This window comes from Seriola aureovittata, chromosome 16, assembly GCF_021018895.1.
Source record: "Seriola aureovittata isolate HTS-2021-v1 ecotype China chromosome 16, ASM2101889v1, whole genome shotgun sequence".
In the NCBI taxonomy this organism is placed as follows: Eukaryota; Metazoa; Chordata; class Actinopteri; order Carangiformes; family Carangidae; genus Seriola; species Seriola aureovittata.
This window is the reverse complement of record NC_079379.1, coordinates 17,255,677-17,281,873: the sequence shown is the minus strand read 5'-3', so window position 1 is coordinate 17,281,873 and position 26,197 is coordinate 17,255,677. Positions and strand designations below refer to the sequence as shown.

Genomic DNA, 26,197 nt, shown 5'->3' with positions numbered 1-26,197 from the left:
TAAATATATGTTAACATATATCTGTCTAAGTCTGAGTAAGCAGGAAAAGTACTACAATGATACCACAGCCCCAACCCCATAACAACCTTAAATTCTTACCCTCATTCTCACCTTGCCTCTTCCTCCTCATTCTCGTGCAGACAGCAACTTCATCCTGGCCAACGCTCAGGTGTCGAAGGGCTTTCCCATCGTCTACTGCTCTGATGGCTTCTGCGAGCTCACAGGATTCTCCCGGGCGGAGGTCATGCAGAAGAGCTGTGCCTGTAAATTCCTTTATGGGCCTGAGACCAGCGAAAGCATCATCCTTAGCATCGATGACGCCTTGGAGGAGCGCAAGGAGTTTAAGGATGAGATCATGTTCTACAAAAAGACAGGTGAGAATTGCAAAAGTTATTGGGAACAGACTGAATTTGGTTTTGTTGCTGGTTCAGTAGTTGTCATCCCTTCATTTATCATTTGATTCTGTGGCTCTCCCGGTCATGTTACCATAAAACAAGTACTCTGTGCCTTCCTCTACCATTTACCAATTAAGTGCTGGAACCTCGGCAAGTAGACAAGCACAGAAAGCCATTAGAGAGTGCACAGACAGAGTGATTACCATGTGGGACTTTTCCTGTATATTTCCATAAATGGATGGCAATTCTCTGTAGCTATTTCCGAAGAAGCTTCATTTAAATTGGCATAGATGGAACCATGGAGAGACAAAGTGATGACTGGAGGAATGGATGGATAACTTTTTTAAATTTTTTTATTGGTCCGTTCTCATTAAAAGGTGATTAAACAAAGAAATCCGTCACAAAAGTCTCAGTTATTACTTAACACTGAGACACATTAAACTTTTGTAGCTGTCAGTTGGTGACTCCTTAACCCTGTCTCCTTCAAATACACTGAGCCAGATAGCTGGCTGTGGTATGCTGTGGTGTGCTGTGGTGCGGTTTGGTGTATGTGTGTGCCTCACTGATTAGCCAGCTGGCCAGCGAACAAAATGGAGTCAAAAATAATGAGCACATCTAGGCATCAGTGGATACATGCTGACTGTGATGTGGGATGGTGCCATGTGCCCTGGCATGTGTTGTGTTTTTCTTACTTTTATGCTTCTTGTTTTTGTGTGTCTTGCATAAGATTCAGTTCTGATAATCTACAAAAAAATTTTTTTTATTTATTTCCGGTTATTATTACATAATAAAGTTTTCTCACAGTTGTGATAAAAATTTTAATATAAATTCCCATTTTTGTGATCACTTCAAAGAATTCTCATCTTGTACGAGCTAAGATAATTGGAGTGATGTTGACACCTGATCTCGGTAAGGGGCGTTATATTGTTTCGTCTTTTCCCTAACCGGTTGTTGGTGTATGCTGATATATCTGACATAATTTTCAGCTGACACTGAGAGCGGTTGCTTGGAGCAGTTAATGTTTTTCACATTGTCGATTTAAGAGTTGTTGTTGCACAGTTGTACAGCTGTGTCTATCTCATTCACTCTTGTCATCATTTGTTCCTGTCACTATAATGTAGCTTCCTAGCTTCATGAGCTAGGTAGGTTCTCAGTCTTAATCCCACATATTAAGCTCTGATTGTTCAATTGCTTCTCTAAAAGCTGTCAATGTGTGCCAACACCACACCTGCTTAAATTGCACAGCAACAAATGTGAGATGTGGGCAGAGATTCAGAGTGGACGTGTTCAAGCGAACTCCATGGTGCGATAGGATTAAAAGCTCCACAGCAGCTATTAAATGCACCTTTTGACAAGGACTGTAAGGATTGTTTATGATGCTGCCTTGTGATGCTGCGTTGTACCACATATTCTATATTTTTTCTTCGACTGATTTACAAAGCAGATTTAGCAGGCAGCTCAGTGAAGTTTGCATAGACACAGCTTTGCTAATACCATCACAGATGTGACTGTCTATGCCACCCTCTCGCTCGGTTGTCTTTTCTGTCGCACTCCCCCTTCTCCTCTCCCCTTCTGTTCTCTATCACTGTCCCTTTGTTACCTTTCACCTCCCTCCCTCCATCTCTCTCATGGCAACAATACCATTTCTTTTCTTCCTCCTTTTGTTTTTACCATTTCCACATGTGTGTCAGTTTGTCTGTCAGTCTGTCTCCCATGCTTATCTCCCTCCTTCTTTCCCTTTTTTTTTTGTGTTGTCTCATTCCTCTCTTTCCGTCTGTCACAGCAGAGTCCTGAACGTTAAGTGTAGCTGATTGACTCGGTTTGCCCTCCGCCTGTCTGCCTGAGAGAAGAGAAAGCTGCATGTTCGCAATCAGGAACGCTCTTTCTCTCACTGTGTGTGCTTGATAGTGCTGCCTTGTCTCGCTGGCACGCACATATTCGCACACACATACACACACATAGACAAAAACACTGTAATTGAGTCATCACCAGGCAAGGAAGATGTAGTGCGTGGGAGTGATGGGAGGGATCTCCGTGGGAAATCCCTCTTAATCAGCAATTCATTTGTACTCACTGAGCAGACAAGAATGAAAGGCAGAGCAAGATGAAAATTTAAGGTTCACCAATGCACAAAATGATAATATTGTTGGGCATTTTTTCAGTGTCCTATTACATCTTTTTGATAAACCAAACTTGAACACAAGTGCACTAGCACTGGTGCAGAAGCACACATGCTCACAGATGCTGACCTGCAGTTCCTCTGAAAAGCAATCTATTTAGCAGGAGATGGGACCTCAGAGATGGGTTCATCTCTTGCTGTGCTTGGGGAAAAGAGACTTGGTCTGTTTAAAGGCTCTGCGTCTCCCAAGGGACTTCCAGCTGTAGATAGGCTTACTAATAAGTCTGGGAATCTGTCAGTCTGTTGCTCTATGTACACATATACACAGTGGCACACACACACACACTCACACTGTGAGTCCATCCTGTGTATAATCAAAGACGGTGTTTAATAGTGTTAATAAGCGTGTCTTTCCCTTTCAGTGGTGCTGTTCTGGTGCCTGCTGGATATTGTGCCAATTAAGAACGAGAAGGGAGACGTGGTGCTCTTTCTGGCTTCGTTTAAGGACATCACCGACACTAAGGCTAAAGCCATCCAAGAGGACAAGAAGGAAGGTCAGTGTGTGTTGGGGATCCTACTGAAATTCCACGATTCCAGAGGCCAAATTCGATACAACAGCGCGCGTGCACACACACACGCACAAACACACACACACACACACACACACACACACACCAAGCACATACCTCTACATAGTCTGTGTGTAAGTAGTAGTTTAACTTGACTAATATGACAGACCAACAGTCATACTAACGTTATTAGCACCCAGCTCATGTTAGGAGCTGACGCTATGTTAGCTTAAACAAGATAATGTTAGCTTTTGAGAAGACTACCTGTGGAGCATTGGAAGCCAGTTGTCAAAATTCACAAAACAATAACAGTAAAATTTCAGGACATGATCATTTTGACGACATTTTGTTGATATGAAGTTCACAACTGAAACTCACTCACCCAGATTGTATTGGTTGTAGCGACATCCCTAGTAGGTGTGTTCCCGTTCATTTAGCATGTGAATTTTGGTTTCTTTAAGGCTGTGGCTAACTGAACAGAACAGAAAGGATTTGTCATTCATCCATCAAACCAAATTTCTAGTAACACGATGCTTGCGATGACTGTGTTGAAGATATACCATCACTTCATTTGTCCTTAAACTTATTTTGACCCCTCAGTTCAGTATGAAGCCAATATCTGTGCTGAGTAGCATAGGTGTGTTTTATAGTCCTTTTCAGAGAATCAGCATTTCTGCCCGCACGCTGTAGGCAGGTGGTCGGCGTGGATGGTGGACTGCAAAGCCCCAAACATATAGACTGAGAGTTAGGTTTAGACAACAAGAAACACTTTGATGACTCCAGCGCAGTAATGACTCCGATATCTTTGTCAGAATCTCACCTCATGTTTGCCCTTCCTGTATTTAAATAATATCCAACATTGTAAATACAAATAACAACTAACAACAACAAAGTTGCAAATTTTGCTCTCAAAATCAATTTCCTCAAAGGATTACCTTAAGGGCAACATCTAAGCTGAGGCCAAAAGCAACCTACAAAGCAAGAGAGAAGGTCACGGCGTGTGTCTGTGAAGTCAGCAAACTGACTTTTCTCATCTCAGGCCTGCCTCCCCTGGATTTGCCTAATTACTCTCATTACTGTAAATAAGAGAGAACAGGAAGCAGAAAGCAAAGTTATTTTTGCCCACATAATGAAATGCTTTTCATAGCAAAGGAAAGAGGCTGATGCAGCATGCTGTCAGACGGAGAGAAACGCCTCACTATAATGGGTTTGGGTCTGACAAGCTCGTTTAAATGAGAATATGCCGGGTGAGCCGCACAGAACATTTGCATATTGCCGTTGTCAGTGCAGACGTAGCAGGGGGGGATTGTTTTTTTTTGTGTGTGTTTTTAGCCGGTGCAGAAGAGTTAGTGAGTTGGCATGGGTGTAGGTAAACCTGATTTGTTTAACACCAAAGTGAATGGAAGAGGACAATAATGATTATAGTCAAAGATAAAATCATTAACAGTGTTTTAAAAAAGAGAAATGTTATAAAACCAGGAGTTACACAGACACTATGACGTCAGAGGGGTGTTTCCATCCATGCTGAGGAAGCCCTCCAAGGACGGACAGACACTTTGGATGTGACCCAGTTCGCTCTCTGTCCTGCACACTGACTGGACAATGTGTGCAAAAGAGGGAAACCCAGTCTCTGTTGTCAACAGTCACCTATCTCTCTCCCCTCACCTTCTCTATTTTTTCCTTTTCTGTCATGAATTTTCACATTTTCATCCTTGGTAAAATCGCACTTGTTTCTAGCTTCCTGGTGCCCCCCTTCATCACTTCTATTTCTCATCTATTGCACCTGCTATTACAGTATTCCCACCTCCCCTATCTGCCCTACATGCCTTCTCCCACCCCACCCCCCCCCCACCCCCCCACCCCCCTTATACACAACACCCACCCCCCCTCCCACCTATACTCCCCCTCTACCCTCACATGAATGGCTATAAAAGCGCAGGGAAATTCATTAGATCTAAAAATAAGCATGTCTCTGTCTCTGTGCTCCTGCCGTGTCGTGTCCCCCAAGGCTACACCGTGTTGGATGGATGGGCCCTGTCTGTTCGCCTCGTCTGGGGTCCATGCACACACATGCACAACACACACCACAGAACGCACACACTTTCCAAAGGACACTCAGAAGCAGCTATCACTTCTATTCTCCAGCTTTGTTATTGCCGTTATCTGCCCTCGAGCCAATCTGGCTTTAGTCCTTTTCTGTGGGTTCGTAGCAATGAGAATGGGGCTCAGAGCCCATGAGCAATAAAGTGCCTTCTCCCATTACCCGACTCCTTAATCTGAGCACATCACTCCTCCTGCACTACACATCTGCTTTATCTACTACTACAATAAACTTGGGAGAAGCACACACATAAGTACACCTGCAAGTGCACAAATCCACCCCTGTAGCAATCCACCATAACAAATCTACCCCACTATATTTAACTGCCTCTCTGCCCTAGCACTGACTCGTCAAAGCTGAAAATTGCAGCGTTCTTTGGAGAGAGTGCGTACACAATAAAACATCATCAACCAATATTTATGGCTGAATAATGTGAAGCAACCCAGATAACAAATGTCTGACATTTACAAAAGCAAAATGACAGTAAATACCCTGTTTTTTTTGGGGGGGTTTTTTTACTTAGAAATTGTGCATTTTACCCTGAAATGACACATGTTGCATATCATTTCCTGAATAGGACAGAATATTATGTGTTTCATCAAGCATAATGACTGATTCACTCATCAGGAGGTAACCTTGGGGGGTAAAGTATTGTAGGGGGAGTGTGCACTAACTTTCGTGTGTCTGTGTGTATATTTACAGAGCGACGGCGCGGCAGGGTGAAAACAGGCTCTCCATTCAGCTCGGCTCGTCTGCGGAGCAGTACAGTGCTCTACCACATCTCTGGTCACCTCCACAGCAGAGAGAAGAGCAAGATTAAACTCAACAAGGTATCATCGGACTACTTCAATAACGACTGGCCAGGATGTAACATGATGATGGGTCTTTCAAAAGTGGCTGGGGTTGGACTTTAAAACATAGGGAGTGAGACGAAAGCTGCTGTTGCTAAAGCACAGTAGAAAAAAAATCAAAGGGCAGGGAGCTGAGGAGAAACATTGTCTCTAGGTGGAGAGTGGCTCTCCAGTAAACAAAACTCTCCAGTAAACACTGTGGTGCATTAGCTCATGCTGTGTGTCACAGATTACTTGGGATGAACAAGAGTATAATTTATTTGTAGTATCAATTTAGTCCCTGCTAATCTAATCACAAGCCGTCTACTTGGTCAAAGAGCAGAGGAAAAACAGAGATTACATTAGGCTACAGAACAAATGTCATAAAAGTGTAATGTTATGAAGATATAATGGGTCAAGCTAGTGAGCTAGCTAGTGTCCCCGTGATGTTCCTGTTGTTAGCAGAGAGTGTATTTACACATACACATTTGTGTTGTCCAGAATGTGTTTGGGGACCCGCCCGCTCTGCCAGAATACAAGGTAGCAGATGCCAAGAAGTCCAAATTCATCTTACTGCACTACAGCACCTTCAAGGCCGGTTGGGATTGGTTGATTCTGCTTGCCACTTTCTACGTTGCCGTGACGGTGCCGTACAACGTGTGCTTCATCGGTGATGATGATGACCTGACCCGCAGCACGACTGTCAGCGACATCGCAGTGGAGATACTGTTCATCATAGGTTCGTTGCGTGGTTGGTGGAAGTCGATGCAATTAGGATTTCAATGACACTGGCGAGAAGAAAAAAAAATTTAAAAGTGAAACAAAGCCTCTACAAATTGATCAAAATGAAGTACATATTCATGTACATGTGAAGGAATTCTTGACACTTACCACCATAATTGTGTTTTTTTTCTATTTTCCTGTCAGACATTGTTTTCAATTTTCGCACAACTTATGTCAGCAAGTCGGGCCAGGTGATCTTTGACGCCCGACAGATCTGCATCCACTACCTGACCACATGGTTCATCATCGACCTGGTGGCCGCATTGCCCTTTGACCTGCTCTATGCCTTCAAAGTCAGCGTGGTGAGTGGCTTAACCCCCCATCCCCCCCCCCACCCCCCCCCACCCCTTGAGGTTTAATATGGAACATAATCAATGATCTACTGTACATCTAGCTTGTAAATTGTTAGTTTTTGTTTTGTCCCTCATGCTATTGACTTCCAAGAAATTTTTAATGTAGAATATAACTTTTATTTTTATTTACATCTAATACTGCAATAAAATAACTATATGAAAAGAGAAAAATAAAATAAAGGTGAAAGAAAAAAAAAAAGGAAATATAAGTTCAAACTAATAGAACATGACTTTGAATGCTATTGTAATCTAATTTTCATGATTGATGTCCAGGAGCGGAAACCCTGCGTGTAATCCTGTCACCGCAGTGGTGCACTGTAGCACATTTGACATTTCATAAGAATAGATCACATGGATTGTTTCCAGCGCTGCTCCAGTGCCTCTTTGATTCTGTGTATTGATTCCACACACTGTACAAGTGCTGGGAAAACAATCAAACCTGTATCATTAAAACCTTTTTCTGTTCTGCTTGAGTCAAATACATGGCCCCCTTAAGAATAGTTGAGTGGAGGAGGAAACAGAGATCCGGAGCAATTAGGTAGACTGTCTTGTCTTGTCTCTGGCTGAATGATATCACCCATAGGAAGTGCTTCACTATAGGGAGACTTTGATTGGTTGCTTCTGGAAGTTTTTGCTTTCTGGCTTCTAATTTAAAGAAAGCGTTTACTGTGTTTTATGCCGCTGTTTATTCTCACTCAACCACTTTCACCTGAATCAAAAGGTCCAGTATACAGTATGGGAAGGATGCATAGTGGGGCTCATTGTAAGGGGACTGTGAAGGGAAAACAAAGAAAGGATGCAGGTGAAGTATTATGATAAAAAATAAGACAATTATAAAGAGGAGATTTCGTAACGAAAGCAATGTGAGCAAAAAAATAAAAAAAAAGAATATACGGTGTCTTTTATACTGTGAAGGGGAGGGGTGGTGGACGGGTGGGCACAGCTGCAGGCGAAGTTGCCTGTGTTGGTTCCAGACTCTATTAATGGAAATACCACACGCTCCCAGTAGGTTAGGATTTGGGTGTAGGGCTACTGGGCGGCATGTTCCCCCTGCTGCCGTTGGGAGGGAGCAGGAATGGCCGGTAATTGCTGAATGTTCTGCTTGGTGTCCCCTCTAAGGACAAAGCATTCAGACTGATGTCCCTTTTGAGCACCGAGACAATCTTTCACCAAAATGAGCCAGGGGGCCTCAGCAGTGTCCCTCCACGGTGTTCTCCTTTCTTTCGTTTCCGTCGAATGTCTCTGTTGTTTTGGCTTTTTTGGCTTGTTTGATAGCCTGTCAAGGTTCTATTATTTGACACTGAATGCTCTTTTCTATTTTCTTCTTGTTACCGTTCTACTTTTTTCCTTTTCTTGGAGTATGTTATTTATTTCCTTCATATTTTCCTACTTCCCATGATCATCTGCTCTGCACTTGACGGTCACCTGAATCTGAGTGAAAGCCTGATCTGAACAAATATATCCCTTTGGCAAAAATGTAACTGATCAAAAGAAAACAAAAAATACTAAACACTGATTGTGTGTTTTGTCTATGGTGCTGAAATAGATTTGCAGGAACAATTAAATACTATGACTACACTTCTTATTTACTAGTAAAATAAAGTGTGCTTAACTGAACGGTCTGACCATCCATCTTTCACATCTTGAAGAAGTTAATATCAAAAGTGATCTTGCTCAAGATGAGATAAAGACAGCAATTTGTTATCAATACTTTACTGCTACAGTTATTATTAAAACTCCTTGGCTACTACAGTATGTTCCCTGGGTCTGGAGACCTAGATGGTATTGGAGAGCTGTGTTATTCACGCTCAGTGGCTCCATACTGCTACATCAATACAATAAATAAAGCTAAAACTGGCCAGTCACGCTGTTGTGATTGGCTTGTAGGGCTAAAGGCGTGGCTGCAGGAAGAAACAATGAGCATTTGTGTAACGTTACAGCTTCGTGCACAAATACCACCTTTAAAGAAGCAGAAGGAAAGTAAGCAATCAGGCAGCTAAAATGTAAATTTCACACCTGATGAGCAGAGGAAATGAAAAAGTGACTGGAGGGGCTGAGATGAAAGTGGAAAGGGGAAAAGTTAAAGGGAAAAGTGGCAGGAGGTGTGTATGCATTGTTGGGTACATTATATTGCTTACTGTTCATGCTGCTGGAGGAGAATGGGATGTGGCGCAGCCTGCTCTCTCCATAGGTGGGATGTGGGGTGGTGATAGATGATGGAGAAGAGATGGAGCTTCTCCCCAGGGCTCAGTAGGAGGCTTCATTACTACTCGTGCTGCACCAGTTCTCTATTTCTCACAGCAAGAGTGTGGAAAAACCACAGTAAAACATAGCGGCGAGACATGCAGGAGCAGCTCAGATAAGGGCCGTCCACACACATCTCCCTCCTCCTCGTACTGTAGCTTGTAAAAACACTCTGATCTCTCTGTCTCTCTTACACGCACACACCTGTTTCCTCTCTCCTGTTTTTTCATCATTCCTTTGTTGCTTGTGTCCCACATGCTCCATCTTTCTCCCTCTATTCACTATTACATTACATACATATATATATATATATATATATATATATACTTTCATTGGAATTTCTGTCCCACTTTCTCAGTCTACAACCCCGCCACCACCACCACCACCACCACCACACACACACACACACACACAATACAAAGATGCATATACAACATATATCCTCACAGGAAGGTTACAAATGTCCTCCTTGTCCTATATCCAACTGAATAATAGCTGGTGTGTGTGTGTTTGTGCATGTGTGTTTATGTCTCCAATGGGCAGCAATGCCCAAATGATAGACTGTTGGCGGAGATTGCCTGAGGAGCAGGTGCACAATGGATGACATTCACATCACATCTACAGCACATGAGTGTGGGAAAGGTGTGAGAGGAACTTAACGTTGTGTGTGTAAGTCAGTCGAGGGAGGCAGACTGCTTGTGGCAAAAGTAGTTTAGTTTGTGAAGGATTGGTGGAGTGACAGTGAGAAAAGACAGAAAATAAGAAAAGCCGGACTGGAGAAATACTGTATGGTGATGGTGAAGATTGGGAGGTTAAAAAACAAAACAAAACAAACACACCTGCGATCGAGCGCCTGATTGCTGTAGTTGGTAGTCAAGGATCCTTCATCAGGAAATATTCATATAGATCATATTGTTGATGTGTTTACAAGCGTTTGTCACGTTCTAATTATAGAATATGAGAACATTTGAGCAGCCTCCAATGTTTGAGAGGACATGAAGCATGGGTAAGAGCTTTTTGTCACTTCAAGCGGTGTGTGTTTGTGTGTGTGTGTGTGTGTGTGTGTGTGTGAAGCTGGTTTATCACTCTTCTCATGAGATTTACCATCTGTAAAAGGGAGACGATTGCAGTCATATCCTCACTTTCATGGTGTCCGTTTTACTCTGTGTCTGTCTGTCTGTCTGACTGTCTGTCTGTCTGACTGACTGACTGTCTGTCTGTCTGACTTTGCCCCCAGTAGGACACCAGAAAATCACAAGAAATGAAGGGGGGGGGGCTCTGTAGTTTCCTTACTTGATACTTGATGACTTCTTAGCAAGAGATGAAACTCATGTTGCCTTCAGGAGCTATAGTTGTGGACAGAGAGGTGACAATGGTATCATGTTGATTTATAGTGATGACAATGGTGTGTGTGTGTGTGTGTGTGTGTGTTGCACACAGAGATAACCCCATGTGGGCTGAACACAATGAACTGTGACACCTGTCGTGTTTAGGAAATCCTGCACATAAACTCACCTCGGGTCCCTTGCCCTTCATCCCCAGGTGTCAGTGGTTCACCTGTTAAAAACGGTACGTCTGCTCCGTCTGCTGCGGCTGCTCCAGAAGATGGACCGCTACTCGCAGCACAGCACGGTGGTCCTCACCCTGCTGATGTCCATGTTCGCCCTGCTGGCCCACTGGATGGCCTGCATCTGGTACATCATCGGCAAGAGGGAGATGGATGCCAATACCTACAACTGGGATATCGGTGAGTACTGGGGGGAAACAATGGCAAGCAGTGGTCTTAAATCCAAACAAAAGACCTCCTGACTCCCTTGTTGTTGATGTTTAGAAACATAAGTGGAGAAATGCACTGTAGTGAGTCTCGTAGCATCATTCCTTTCAGCTCACTGGGGGTGCTATTGGGCACCACGCCAAAGAGGAGGTGTATCTTCAGGCGCTGTTGGAGCTCGGATTAGTGTTACTGAGGGATGTAATATGATACGAAGTGTATGTGTGTAATGTCACGGACCTTTAGTATTCTTCTAGTATAAAGCATTCATGTGATTTCCCTTTACTGCTTATTGCTTTGAAGGAAAACATAATTTTATATCTTTGTCAGCTTGACACTGAGTCATGCTGAATCATCACAGAACACAACACATAATAACGCTGTGGAGATTCAGATTTTGTAAATGAAACTCTTTGATATTATTATGTTACCACTACAAGGCCTCCCTCTGTAAAAATAACCAAGTTTGAACAGGGATTTAGCTGCTGTGAATAAAGAATGAGAAGGAAAACAGTACCGAGTTCTCTTTATAGAAAAATGAACAGTGTAAAAAGAAAGTGACTAAATGAATGAGAGAGTGGGACATTAAACCTTAAAATCTCTGTTGTGTTGAGAGCTGAGTGGTATGTGAAGTGTGCCTGTAGCGGGTCATTGTCCACTTTGTTACAAGACGCTAATGGAATGTGAACAATTGTGGCATCAAATACTGGGTTGGGACGGGAGGGAGCTGAAGCCCAGTCGTAGATTGGGGGTTTAAATCAGTAGAAATAAGAGAATGCTTTGGTCGGACAGAGGATCTTTTGGGCTACACAAGGGTGGCAGTTTGAGACTATAGAATATGTACAGACAGTTGTGCTGTTGTAATGTGTGATTTTGTTTTTTTTATGTTTTTTATATGGGTCGAGTAGCGAGATGGCCAGATGAAGTGTTTTCATTGTATCTACATTTTTCTAGCAGCGGGAGCCATTATCCAACTTCGTCAAACTCTGTACTAAATCAATAAAAAGGAAACACTGGACTTTTCTGGACAAAGTTCTATAGAGTAATTGGATAAATGCTGTAGAGCTAAAATGATAAATTCTTTATTGATCGGGCATTAATAAAAGAAATCTTTTCTCACTCTTTTGTTCACATAAATCACATAAAAGACTCCTATTTCCCTTCTTTTTTTCAGCTTTTTGTGTCCAGATTTCATTTTAGACTTATCTCAACTATCGCATTATGTGTGGAAGCTCTGTAAACGTGTCAGTACTCTGGTGCATTGTGGTTTCATCGCTCATTATTTCCAAATCAACAGTGGTGAAAAGCTTAATGCAGGAAACATGCAGTTTTGTTTTTTTCCAGAAAGTAGGATTTGATATTCACCTGTAGATGTGTTTCATCATGATCCTCCTAAATCATTTATTTAAAACCAGGATCAAAAACCATCTAGCATAATGAAGCACTTTAAACAATAATCGATGCGTTGTTTGGTGTTAAAGCAAAGCAGATCAATTCAAAAGACACCACATGCAGGTTGGTTTGAAAGATATAGTATTGAACGGAGAAGTCCTTGCCAATAATTGTACTATGGATCATCATGTTGTCATATTATGGAGTGGGTGTTTGCAGGACAGAGACAGTCCTGCATGTTTGTCTTAATGTTTCAGTTAACTGTGTATTTTAGCAGCTAGATTAAGTTTATGATTACCTCATCAATTTATTGATTCCTAAGTCTGTTGTGAAATACGTATTGAATGGAAAGTGTGAGAGCAACAACGGTTGCTCAGTTGTGTGTGGGTGTGTGTTTCTGCATGCAATCGTTGTATGTGTTGAAAACTGTGTGAGTGAATGGTGTGACTCTTCTCGCAATTAATGATGGAGCCCCCAGGCTTCCCCCTCAGCCTCCAGGTCCCTCATATAATGAGGCCCCCTGGGCTGATCTCTGGTCAGTATCGATGAGCTGCACTGCTTGCATTTACCTTGCTTTGGCATCTTCATAACTGGTTCTGGGTCAGCATTGACTGGGTCATGAGAACGATGCAGATTTCTCTTCACCAATTACTGCATTTCATTGTCATAAAATAACAGGTCGGTACACGAGGCAGGATTAATGTGTTGTATCCTAATTATGTGTTTCTGATGCTGAACTGAGTGTTGGAAGTCAGGCAGCTATGAGGGGCTTCCATCCAATTACCATTCATCAGTGTCTGCAAGAGACTCTCCTGGGATTCAGCCACACATCTCCACACTGTACTGACCAGAGATCAGTTCAGGTTCCCAAGCATCTGATCTGTTTCTACTGTTATTGTTCTGGCTGTAGCATGGAGGGGACCGCTGCTCACAGCAGCTTCCAGAACCTAGCGCTGTCGGCTTTGTCTGCATCGACATGCTTCACTGCACAGAGGTCCAGATAACCACTGCAGCTCTTTGTATTTTAATAAAATACAGACAATCACATGGTGCATTTATGGTGATAAGATCTAGTTCCTTCAGAATATAAGAAGAATATTCAAAATTTTCTGACCATCAATTTGTCATTTCATCCATTAATATCCAAACCATTTAATTCCAGGATGGCTTCATGAGCTTGGGAAGCGCCTGGAGTCACCGTACTATACCATTGGAGGTGTGAATGGGACCAGCAGCGGTCCCTCCATCCGGAGCATCTACATCGCTTCACTCTACTTCACCCTCAGCAGTCTGACCAGCGTGGGCTTCGGCAACGTGTCGGCCAACACTGACGCCGAAAAGATCTTCTCTGTCTGTGTGATGCTTATCGGAGGTACACAGAACACAAACATCAGCGATCACATGAAAGCAACACATTCTAAAAATCTGATTTTCTTTTTTTTGGAACACATGCATGCAGTTACTTACTTCCTTTTTGTCTGAAAATATGAATATCCTGCCCTGGCCTGTCACTTGTTCTTTATAAAGGACAAGTGTAACTGTGGCCAAAGAAAGCATGCACATTTTGATATGCATGCAGTTGTATATTATAATCCAGTGGCAAGTATAATGTACATTAAACATTTGGATCATTACATTAGGTTTGTTTTTGGGGGAAGAAGAGAGGTCACCGTGGTGGGGTTTTCCCTGTGGACACTCCTCTCTCTGGTTCTGCTAAATGTTAAATGTCCCTGACTGCCTGGGGGCATTAGCCGTCACAGACACACACCACACACCAGCATACACATGCTTTCAAACGCGCACACACACATCCATACCATACCATCCCTTGTGTGTTAATACAAAATGAAAACTAACACAAAGCACCTGTTCATATTTATAGCGGACCATAGGTCAAATGCAGTGAGTTTGTGGAGGAAATTGGATTATTGCCTCATTAGAATGAATTGCTGCACAGAACACAGAAGAAAAATTCAGATTGAACTAAACTTCTTTAAACCGTTTTCAGTGCTGCGGCTGAGAGCTCAACGGCAGAAACAGGAGTCAGTGGGCACACACCAGTTACATGAGACATGTAGTCTGTGTTCTGTGCTTTCATGTCCCGAGGTGTGTGTGACACACACCTGTGGCGCAGTTGAAAACTGAACGAGATTAGAAGAATACATTATCTGTGGGTGTATAAAGGGCAGGTATGTGTCATTCCAATCAAATCAGCTCGTCTCAGTTCTGACTCCAGCTCCTGTCTGCGAGGTGCAGAGTCACAAGACATGAATGTAAATATATTATTTGCTGGTTGACTGGGGTTGTCTGATTATTTGATCGCATATATTGACAGCTTTCGATAAGATTCATGCTTCATCATATTTACAGGAATATTTGATATGATTTTTCATAGTTGCCACTACAGAGCTTTTTGTCATTGCTATAGGGATTCCATCAGACCTACCTGTTTAAATTGTGTTTTTGTTTAAATAAATCTTTTTATCTTTACATCTTTATTATTTTTATCATTATCAATATTATGTGTTACTTTGGAGAGGTGTATTTGCATGTGATGGCATGTTATCCCATTAATGCTGAACTGCTATCCACCGTTGCTGAAACAGCGCCTGGTGTGTCTCTTTACATTTACAGACACACCCAAAGTTTTTTCTGTTTTGGTCAAGGATCTGATCTCTTTCACTTTTCTTTCCCCTGTCTATCTGTCCGTCATCCCTTCCTCTCCTCCCCGCAGCACTGATGCATGCCTTGGTCTTTGGTAATGTGACAGCCATTATCCAGAGGATGTACTCGCGCTGGTCCCAGTATCACACCAGAACCAAAGACCTCAAGGACTTCATACGGGTCCATCACCTGCCGCAGAGCCTCAAGCAGCGAATGTTGGAGTATTTTCAAACAACCTGGTCGGTCAACAACGGCATCGACTGTAACGAGGTACAAAACGAATCTAACCCGACACAAGCTGGTGTAAATACTTATCCTCCTTTTCCAGTTAACTTATATTTTGGCACCCAACAGCACAGCATGTGGGAATCAATACTTCATTTGAAAAACCACATGTTTCTCACCCCTCACATATCAGACACATTTAAACTCATCGCGAGTGTGATGATATGATCGATAGTACGCGATGCCCCTCAATGTAAGAACATGTTGTTTTCCTCAGCGCTGACTGACAAGGAGAGGACAGAGGGCAAGAACGATGGAGAAAGACATCTCATCTCTGTCTCACATGCTCGTTTGTGGATGACAGCATACTTTGTAACTTTGATATTCGGGGCTTTAAATCTATGCGGACACTTTTCTCGGCTGTTTCTAGTTTATGTCAAACTCATGTTACGTGCCAAGTACAAGGAATCCAGAAATTTGAGATGTGGGGAATCTAAGTGACATGATTGTACTGTAGGTCCATGAAATTAGAGTCTTGTACTTTTTTGAGTTACTTGTGCTTTACTTGATGTGTTTGTTTCTACTTTATGCTACTGCATATTTCTAGGGGAATATATTGGATTCTTCACTCCACTACATTTATTTGAGAGTTTTTGCTTTCGGTTTCTTTGCAAATTTCAAAATGTAAAAACTAAAATGTTGTATGATGTACAATTAATGCAGGACTTTCACTTGTAATAGAGCATTATTACACTGGTACTCTTTACACTGCTGGAGAGCACTAAAGAGACAATAGATATTATATCATACACACACTAACAAACATTGTGGAGCATGTAAAGTTGACAAGCTTGGAATTTAAATTTATGTTATGGTGACACTTATTGCAGGCTATGCCAGACAGAAAAGTCGGCTAAATGCCTGAGAGCAAAAACAGATTAACATTAACATAAAGTGAAAAATGGAGACAGGTGGAGACGGAGCTAAGTTTGCCAGCATTGTATGAGGACAGCTTAGAGAAAACGCAAACAGAAAAGGAAGGTGAACAGCACCTTCCTGACAAGCCCGGGGAAACGGAGGCAGCCAGTCAGTAGTCAAATAGCGGCTCGTCCCTCCAGGCTGTGAATGCCTGCGAGACAGCTGTCAGAGCCCAGACCAGCGCTTAGATGGAGTGATGATGATGATGAATTCCAGACAGATGAATTATAGATGGGCCTGTTGATTAAAGTCAGCCCGGCTCTGATGACTCATTGATCGACTGTATGTGACGGTGAGCCCCAGATCTTTGTCCTGACAGGGAGACAGGCGGACAGATAAATGACATGCAGTGTTTTGATTTTGTTTTTGAAACGGTGATAGGGATATTCCAGATTGTATGTGTGTGTTTTTGTTGTGTGCAGCAACTTTGTATATTTTGTTGATTTATACAGTAATATATGGGTAATATTAGTGGTTCATAATGTATTTTTTAGCATTAGGCAGATGTTTCTGTTGTGGATCCATCATTCTGTCTGTATCAGTGTTCTGGACTAGTTCTTACATTTATTTATATTCACTATGACACATAGAAAACAAAATATGTATAAACAAGAGTTTATCAGCTGACTGGAAATGAAATCATATAAAATAATGCTCTGATTTTTTTTTTTTTTTTTTTTTTGAGGTGGTTTTCCATCTGTTGTACAGATTGTAAAACCCTCTGAAAGAAACTATTGATCTGGGGCCACATAAATAAACTTAACCTGACTTGACATTAATGTTCCCTGTGGTACAGTTTAGGAATCAAATAAAAGGCAACCAAGGCTGGGAATTTAATCACTGAGCTGCAGCATGGGATATTTTCACAGCTCTCATGCTCTCCTCACTCTTGCCTGCCTCCTCTGTCTCTCTCCCTCTGTCTGGCTCATTCTCTGCCTCACTCCCTCTCATCATCTCCACAGCTGCTGAAGGACTTTCCGGACGAGCTGCGATCCGACATCACCATGCACCTTAACAAGGAGATCCTGGAGCTGTCGCTGTTCGCCTCAGCCAGTCGTGGCTGCCTGCGCTCCCTGTCCCTGCACATCAAGACCTCCTTCTGCGCTCCCGGAGAGTACCTCCTCCGGCAGGGCGACGCACTCCAGGCCATTTTCTTTGTCTGCTCGGGGTCCATGGAGGTGCTGAAAGACGGCATGGTGCTAGCCATCCTGGGTACGATAAAGAGATGGGGAAAGGCAAGGTGGTGGTGAGAAGGAGGGAGCAAACATCCCTTTGTACCATTATTATAGTTTTATAAAGAAACTTCCCAAAGCAAGCCTCATAATAAAGCTGTGTGTGGTTCATTGTGATAAAGCTGGGTCCTGTAAATGAGCTCATTGTTTAGACATAGGAGCTTTACAGTGTCCTATAGGCTAAAGCTCATTCTCAGAGCCTGCTGTTATTAAACCCCCATAAAATCAACTTTAGTTAGATGTAATTTTTTCAATATATGTCCTAACAGCAAGAGCCAAAGAAGGACTTATCTGTAGCTGTGCATAGAAAACATGGGAGCTGGATTCTTAATATACAAAGCCTTACTTGATGTTGGGCGACAAAACACACAGATTTGGCCACTGCACACTGTATTATATCCTCCAATTCCATATAGTTTAAACCACTTCAGTCCAGTGATGTCCAGCTGAGTATGGCCAAGTGTGTTCTATAGCATTGTAATTCAGTCCTGTCCACTTTAATCTGTGTCTTCCAGTTCAGCCCAGCCCATTTCATCAGTCCAATTCACTAGAGTCAGGTAATTTCAGTTCCATCTAGTCGAGGGCAGTAAGTGTCTGTCCAGCTCTGTCTCTTGTAGGCAGATGAAATCAGTCTGTATAAGGCACCCAGGGCCACATATTTATGCTTTTTTTTAATTGCAGTATTTTAATTAATGTTTGATTTGCTAAGGCAGCAGCTAATTACAATGTCAGCTACCAGCAGTGCTCCCTGTGCATCCTACAACATAAAACTGAATGATATTAAAAAAAAGGAGCATTTCAGTGGTGGGGCAACACTGAAAACCAGAAGAATAACGTGAGTGATGCTAAAATAGAAATTGGCTACTCGTTAATGAGGGAATGAAATTCCAAAAACATTTGGTAGAGCTGTAAATCAGCTCAAAAATGTATTCATAAATTAAAATAATAATGGAGACTGTTGTGCTGTTGATGCAGAAGAAGTCATTATGTGCACCTCTAATGAAAGAAAAAATAGATAATAAAAGGAATACAAGCATTGGCAACCAATGGGAGACCACCTCTGACTCCTATAGAGAATCTGGCCCAGCAGATGTTTAGTTAACAGCAGGTGTAGAAGGTATTCATGATTGTCGTCTTCCTAGAATCCTGAGGTGATTGTAACCAAATGCATGTTTGTAAAAGTCTGATGAAATTGCCACAGCACATGGGCAGCACAGTAAAGCTCAAAGTCTCTTTTTTGCCTTTTTCTCATTAGCTACTACATTTGACATATCACATACGTACCCCACTGTCTCCTTCACTTGAATTTAAACAATGGAAACCTTTCTGCTTATTACTGTTGTCATTGTTGTGAAAATAAAAGCCACTTGTAGAAACGGTTTTTGGAACCAGTTCCCTGCAGCTCAGGTGGGCGGATGGCTACGTTCTCTCGTCACCAACTTCCTTTCAAAAGATCTGTGCAAATATTTGCACCTGCTTTTGTGTGCTGGGGATCTTCCCAAGCAAAACCTCGGTGTTCACAAATTGTGTGAAAGTTTGGAGCTGCGGTGAAAATCACCATCGATGCCACTCACATCTCTGTGTGTGCAGAATAAATCTGAAACGAGATGCAAGCAGGCCTCAGTCTAGCAGCAATCCCAACCACGCACATCTGCTGTGTAACGCGACCTCTCGTCGTGAGTGACCTTGATGACTTCTTCTTTCTGACCCTCATGACACAGACCAATCTGGCACAAGTGCGTGTGTGTGCCAGGAAAGTGTGTGTGTGTGCGTGTGTGTGTGTTTGTGAGTGAGTCAGTGAGAGAAAGCAAGATCGGAATCTGAAACTTCATCCATCACGTAGTCTCTGTTGGTGCAGTATTTAAAATCTTTATCTTAATCTTTATTTTGTGTGTGTGTGTGTGTGTGTCTACCCGTTGTTTTTCTCAGCACTTGCATGCAAACGCTCCTGCTGAAGAAAGTTTGTTTGGGCATGTTTGTATCGAGGTTTGTAGGTGGAATTGTTTACTGGTGCACAGAATGGCGCGTGTGTGGGTGTGTGTGTGGGTGGCGATGTGTGTGTGTGTGTGTGTGTGTGTGTGTGTGTGTAGGCTTGACAGGCGGAGTGCATTGTTTCTGCTCGCCTGCTGACTGTGCAGAAGGTCAGGCTGACATTGAGCGTCTGACTGAAGGGGAAAAAAGCTTCTCTCGCTCTGGTTCTCTCTCTCTTTCTCTCTCTCTCTGCATCCCCTTCTTCCTCAGCACCATGTAATAGAGAGCAGGAGAGTGTGAGAGAGGCCACGGTGAGAGACATGAAACAGACAGGATGAGGAGAAAGTAAGGTTGATGGAGAGAGGAAAGAGAGACAATGTGTGTAGTGTGATGTCTGAACAAAAGTCAAAGGGCTGGGACTGAGGGAGGGGAAGGTAGAAAGAGAGAGAGAGAGAGAGGGGTGAGGAGAGAAAGGCGAGGAGAAAAGCTGAGGTAGGAACAGGAAGCATAGAGAGTTAAATGTGGAGGGTGAGAGGGAGCAAGGCTGTTGGATGAATGAGAGGAAAAAAAGGAAGGGAGGGAGGAGGAAAACTGAGCTGAGTTGAGTTAAGGTGAGGTAGAGAAGGAAAGGAAGGCAGGAAGCAAAACTTGAAGAAAGGAATGAAAGAAGAACAACATGGAGGAAAAAAGAAAGAGGGGAAGGGAAAAATTAAGGAGGGAAAAGGGATGGGGGGACGAAGAGAAAATTGGGAGGAAGGAAGGATGGACAGAAGAAGGAAGGGAAACAAAACGGGTAAAAAAGGAAAGAAAATCTAGGGAAAAGGGGAAACATGGAAATAGAAAGGAGGCAGGGAAGAAGAAAGGAAGTGAAGAAGGAGAACAGGGAGGAAGGGAAAAGAAAGGAAGGAGTGAGAAAGAAGGAAGGAAACAGGAAAGAAGGAAGAAATGAAAGAAGGATGATAAAAGGAAAAAGAAGGAAAAGTGGGGGGAAAGGAAGAGAGGTAGGAAAACACCAAAGAACAGAAGGGAAGGAGGAAAGAAGGAAATGAAACAGGTTAAAAGAATGAAGAAGGAATGAAGGAAAACTGGAAGGGACTGAGGTAGAAAAGGGGGTAAATATAGAGGAAGAAAACGGGGAAGACGGACAGAAGAAAAAAAGGAAGAAAGGAAAAAGAGAGGGGAAGAAAATGAACAGAGTGAGGAATAGAGGAGAAATCCAGACAGGGAGGCAGCAGAGAAAATAGAAGACAGTGACAAAGGGTTTTGATTCAGCAGGAGTGAGAAATCTGGAACCAGAGAGCCAAAGAGAGAAGGAGCGAGAGGAGTAATGACTGAAATAAGGAGGAGAGGGAGTGGACTGAGACAGTAGGAGAGACAGAGTCAGAAGAGGAGGAGAGTAAGAACAGTCACGACTGCCGCTCCATCAGCTGAGGTTTAATTGAGCTGCGTTCACAGTTCACAATGACCATAATGAATATTTTATCACTGCTTAAGGGGCATTAACACTGATGGGGTACTTAGCTTGGTCCTGTATGTATTAAGAGAACAGGAAACAGCAGCTGTCACAGCCACTTCGCTCAAACCATACGATGTTCTTAAAGCAGCGAGAGTGATTATGTTTCATAAATAATAATCATAGACTGTAAACAGCACTGTTGTGATTATTCACCGTCTCTTCGGTGTTTGCCATCACTAAGTCATCAGTGATTATCTTTCAAACCATCTCGAGCTTCATCCCTTCTCACTTTGTGGTCTAAACAGTCGATGCCTTCACAACATTTTCATTTTAACGTCATCTGACAAGTAAGTGGCAACAGTTAATTAGCGGGAGACGTTGATGTTAATGTAAAAGTGAACAGAGAAGCTTGTTGTCTTGTTGTGTTTTGTTCCCAGCCGCCGTGCTGGTCTTTGTTGTAATGTACAGTGAAAGGAGCTGCAAGAGGTCGGTGAAGCAGGGGTTACCAACAGCCTCAGTTGGCAAAAGCCTGAATTACAGTGATGTTAAATGATGGTGGAAAGACAGTTTGGATGGCAGATGTATTTTTTTTTTCCTCATGTCAGCCTCAGCTGTGGCTCCCTGGACCTAGTTAAGAGACGTTAAGAATGTGGCTACAGTTCAAACCACACTCTCAGTCATAGTGGGCAGAGGATAACTACATTAATATTGGTGCACAGTCAATTTTACAGTGTTAAATCAACACTTAAAGAGTTAAATTTAACACTGTGTCCGAGTGTATTTGGTCCTTATCAGAATTAGTGTTAAATTAACTCTTAAAATTTCAGAGTAAAATTAACTGAAAATTTAGTAAAAATTTAACACTGGCTAACACTGTACAGTGTTAACAAAAGTTAACACTACAGGTTAAATAACTCTGGAGAGAGTAAATATGATTCTCAGCAGTGAAAACTTACTCTACTGTGGTGTCAAATCAACTCTGATTCTAATCCTTTTTAACACTGCATTGAGTTGTTGAAGGTTAACATTGGAGGCTCATATAACTCTAATAAGTGTTAATTTTACACACTACTGTGTTGATTTACTCTGTTGCTGTGAAAAAGCAACTCAGATAGAGTCAAATCCTAACAGTCATTAACACTGCACAGATAAATATGTAGTGTTATTTTTACACTTTTGTAGTGTCAAATTGCATCTATCTATAATAATTAAATAATACTTGTACCATTGAATAAAATCAAGCTACCACAAAAATGCATTTAACCACTTCACTTTTAATTGTACAAAAGCACCTTTTCAAGATGCATTTAACATTTGTATTTTCAACTTTTAGTTGTACAAAAGCACTTAACTGATCACGTGCTACATTTAAAAAAATAAAAAAAGTGAATAGTTGTGCAATGGGTGTGCCTGCCGTGCCAGGCACCCCAATACAACAACTTGTTCACATGCACCACATTAAAACCTTTGGAAAAACACAAGCCATAATGTAACAATAAGGTTGTGTAACAGTACTTTCGCTGCCATTACAGAGCTCCAAGTGAAATGTAAATAAGCATAAAAACAGTTAACTTTTGGTCAGCCTAACAATGCCACCACTTTTGAACACTGACCTTAGGTCTGCATAAAATGGCAATATGGAACAGCATATAAGGCGGTATCTGTTGTACCATACTTCATTTGAACATCAAATGGTTTGAAGTAAAAAAGATCATTTATGTGCAACACTTTTAGAACTTGTCTGGATGGAGCTGGACCTTCAAGGCGTGTTAATGGTTATCAAAACACATTGTTTCCATCAATTTTCCACAGAGCAAAACACAGTTATCTTTTACAACAATCGTGTCAATCTTACAAAATACAGGCATCTCACATGCTACCTCAGTACATATAATGAAGTCACGACGGTACTCTGTACCGTGATATTTAATCCATTTGGCAGAAAACACACTGGTTGACAAAACAGTTCCAAATTTTGCAGCAATTGTTGCACCCTGTTTTAACTCAAAAAGTGTCACCATCTTTCCTGGACCTAAAATTAATCTTTCCTTGCTAAAAGATTCATTGCCATATAACTTTGGTGCTTTTTGGCTAATGTCTTTGTAATGTTTTTAAAGCTTTTTAATTGTTGCTTGAAGAATTTATGTTTGGCTTCGTAACGCATGCAACATGTGTGCAAAATCAGACCAATGTGCTTTATGTTACGAGGGTAATGTATCATGAAGTGATGCTTTGGCAAGAGATTTATTTCAGGAAATAATTGCTTGAACAACCGATGATGATCAATGATTAAATGTTTGAGGTATATGGTCATGCATTCTGACAGGACTGGTAAAAATACAATGTTAACAATATGTAGAAGCAAAAGTAGGAGATGCCAGTGTTTATCATCTGCCTCGATTAAATTACCAAATAGCAAAGGCATATTGCGTAACAAGCACCAATTACGACTGTATGGCATTCAACCCCAAATCATTACTTCCACCCATCAACTTATCTGTTGGGCAGAGGTGGACGGTTTCGCTGCTGATTGAAACCATAGTCATATGCATGTATTCTACCAGCCACTTTTTCAGCACTTAGGAAGTTGCCTTGAATGTACTTCAGAATCAGTTTCACCTCAAACTGACCAACCCCCTCTAAAATATCATGCATTATATCTACAGCAAAGTTGTTGGCTGTGTTGAAATACTTAAGTGAATTCAACAGACAAACGCATTTCACACCATATACATGAGGCAGCCTAGGATCTGTTTGTACAGTCTGAAAGTGCTGTGCATGCGCATCAACAGCTCTTAAAACAACTTCCGGATCATCTTCACAGAATACAGTTTGAAAACAGTGTTTCTCAAGGAGACAGAAACGACAGCAATATCGAGCCCCAAATGACTCCACAAAGCCAAACAGACCATGCAAACCAAGATTGTCCCCAGTAACTTGAACTACAGTCCCATGAATCGCATGTTCAAAAATTGGAATTTGAAGTGATGTGGTGATGTACTGCAAGATTAAAAAAGTAAATATTTCTCAGTTGTATACACTGGATTTAACAAAGATTTTAATTTAATCTAAAAGCTACATTGTGCTAACTATAAACTATTTACAAATTACCCATTCTTCTCTGTCATGTCTGCTGCCAGTATGTTCACCATTTTCCTTCTGGTTTCATCTGTCAGGGACTTGCTTCGATTATATTCATTTATTATGCGTTCCCCACCAGGTTTCTTGGCAAGAATGGATTCCACCAACTTCAAACAAAGAGCAAAACAAATCAGCATGTGGAGAATACATCCCTTTAATAAGTAGGGATTTAAAAAAAGATCTTAAAAACAAATGGTCATTAAAATAACACTATATTCTTTTTTATGGCCTTGGTGCCCTAAAATAATTCCTGTTCTGCTCTGGTGTTTGTGTTAATTCTTACGTGCTTGGCTTCTGTGTCCAGCCTCTGCCGTTTACCGGAGGGACTCTCTGAAACGATGTCTGTATCTTGAGAATCAGACGACTCAAGGGTTGGTGGTTCAGACTGCTCAGGAGATGGTGCCATGGAGACAGATTCTGACCGTCATAGGAGAAGCAGATGGAAGGAAAAATATTAACCACAAGGAACTAGCATGTCCATTAAATACTGCAATATAAATTACAAATGTAACTGAGACAAACCTGTGTCATATTTGATGGTTAGCACACAGCTGAGGGATCCTTAACTACATCCCCAAATACGTCGTCATCCAACTCAGTTCCCGAACTGTCAACAACCTTTACACCCTCTGTCACAGCTGGCACACCAAACTTTGCAAATGCTACAGGAGAAGACAAATGCTTGTGTAAACCAGACTTATGAATTCATGTTGGTCTAATACTCACACATATCCAACGAATCTGGAACATCACTTTTGAACAAACATCAATAAATTAATGTGTGACATAACACTTATATTATTATTACTTTTTAAGCATAGAAAGCATGCATTCAAGCTGACTAAGTGTGATTAGAGATGGTAACATTTGTACTCAAAAGTTACTATTACAGTTACTATTAGCACCTTAAAGCTTCCAGTGCAAAGCTTGATTCCAAAATCAATTTCTTACCTGCAATCAAAAACTCTTTCAGATCCAGCTCTGGCCACAAAGTCTGGCCTTAATCAACATGGTTCCTGCAGCACATAATTCCTCATTGTCAGAATCTTATATGCTTATTATGATAACAAAAACACAAATATAACAGTAAGCGCATGGTTTTCAACAGAGCCAACGACTTTTATGTTCAATTTGGAAATAAGATAATGTGTTGTTTGTTTCAGGCCACCAAACAGCAGACAAATGATCAGCTATTTGCAGAAATGACAAGGAAGGATCAGTTATACTTATGTTTAATCACGTCAGCTTATGAACTAATCAAATCAAATCACAAAAGCTTGGCCTGGGACTCACATTACTTGCATCCACTGTAACCACCGAAGTATCTCTTTTTACCATGTGACCTCACGTTAACGCAAATGAGAAAACAAAGTTTGAGACAACAGCTGTTATGGCTGACGGTACATCACGCACTGCGACAGTAAGCATGATTTCACACGGACTACTTCCCTTTTTTTACTTCAAAATAAAACACATCAGTCTGTGCTGTTAACTTTACCGTAGGCTAGACGAAAAATCACTAAAACAAAACAAATATGATCCCACTTTAAATTTTGCTGAAACAACGTTACGAGCCCACTAAACTGATGTACGTCACAGAGCAGACCAAGCTGGAGGGGAGGCATACGGTATATTTTAAAAATGCGCACATGCCGCACACTTGATGGTTAACGTTACTGTTGATTTGAACAGCCATTCAGCCAATGTGGGGGTTATTGTTTCTCAACTCACAGCAATTTTCACCAGAATTTAAGTTATGTTTAATACAACAAAACTATCTCTCCACATCATATTGCTAAGTTAATTACCTTTTGCGGACATGGTCAAGTTGGACACGCGCGCATTTTAAGCTAGGTATTCACTCGGTCACGTTAGCCTTCTTGTCGAATTTGGTGTTAAGATACAAAACCCGCTCAAATACGGGGGCCAACAACACAATGTTCTCCTAAAAAAACATTTCTGCTGAAACGCCA

General features: G+C 41.7%; 1 protein-coding gene and 1 long non-coding RNA gene across 3 annotated transcripts in view; one reads left to right on the top strand and one right to left on the bottom strand.

Moving 5' to 3' along the window:
• kcnh8 (potassium voltage-gated channel, subfamily H (eag-related), member 8) overlaps positions 1-26,197 on the top strand; it is a 49,517-nt gene that overhangs the window by 11,377 nt on the left and 11,943 nt on the right. The window contains exons 2-10 of the mRNA XM_056398466.1: positions 141-374; positions 2,937-3,068; positions 5,887-6,014; positions 6,516-6,753; positions 6,942-7,099; positions 10,937-11,141; positions 13,720-13,929; positions 15,292-15,491; positions 17,387-17,636. Coding sequence (XP_056254441.1) covers positions 141-374; positions 2,937-3,068; positions 5,887-6,014; positions 6,516-6,753; positions 6,942-7,099; positions 10,937-11,141; positions 13,720-13,929; positions 15,292-15,491; positions 17,387-17,636 — 1,755 coding nt within the window. The remainder of the gene's footprint in view (positions 1-140; positions 375-2,936; positions 3,069-5,886; positions 6,015-6,515; positions 6,754-6,941; positions 7,100-10,936; positions 11,142-13,719; positions 13,930-15,291; positions 15,492-17,386; positions 17,637-26,197) is intronic.
• LOC130183217 (uncharacterized) lies at positions 22,352-25,323 on the bottom strand. Of its 2 annotated transcripts, XR_008829791.1 has the most exons (4): positions 25,176-25,323; positions 24,747-24,886; positions 24,508-24,641; positions 22,352-24,331 (listed from the first exon to the last, which is right to left on the bottom strand). It is a non-coding gene; the product is annotated as an uncharacterized LOC130183217 (long non-coding RNA). The 2 variants fall into 2 exon arrangements; XR_008829790.1 differs by having other exon boundaries at positions 24,508-24,886.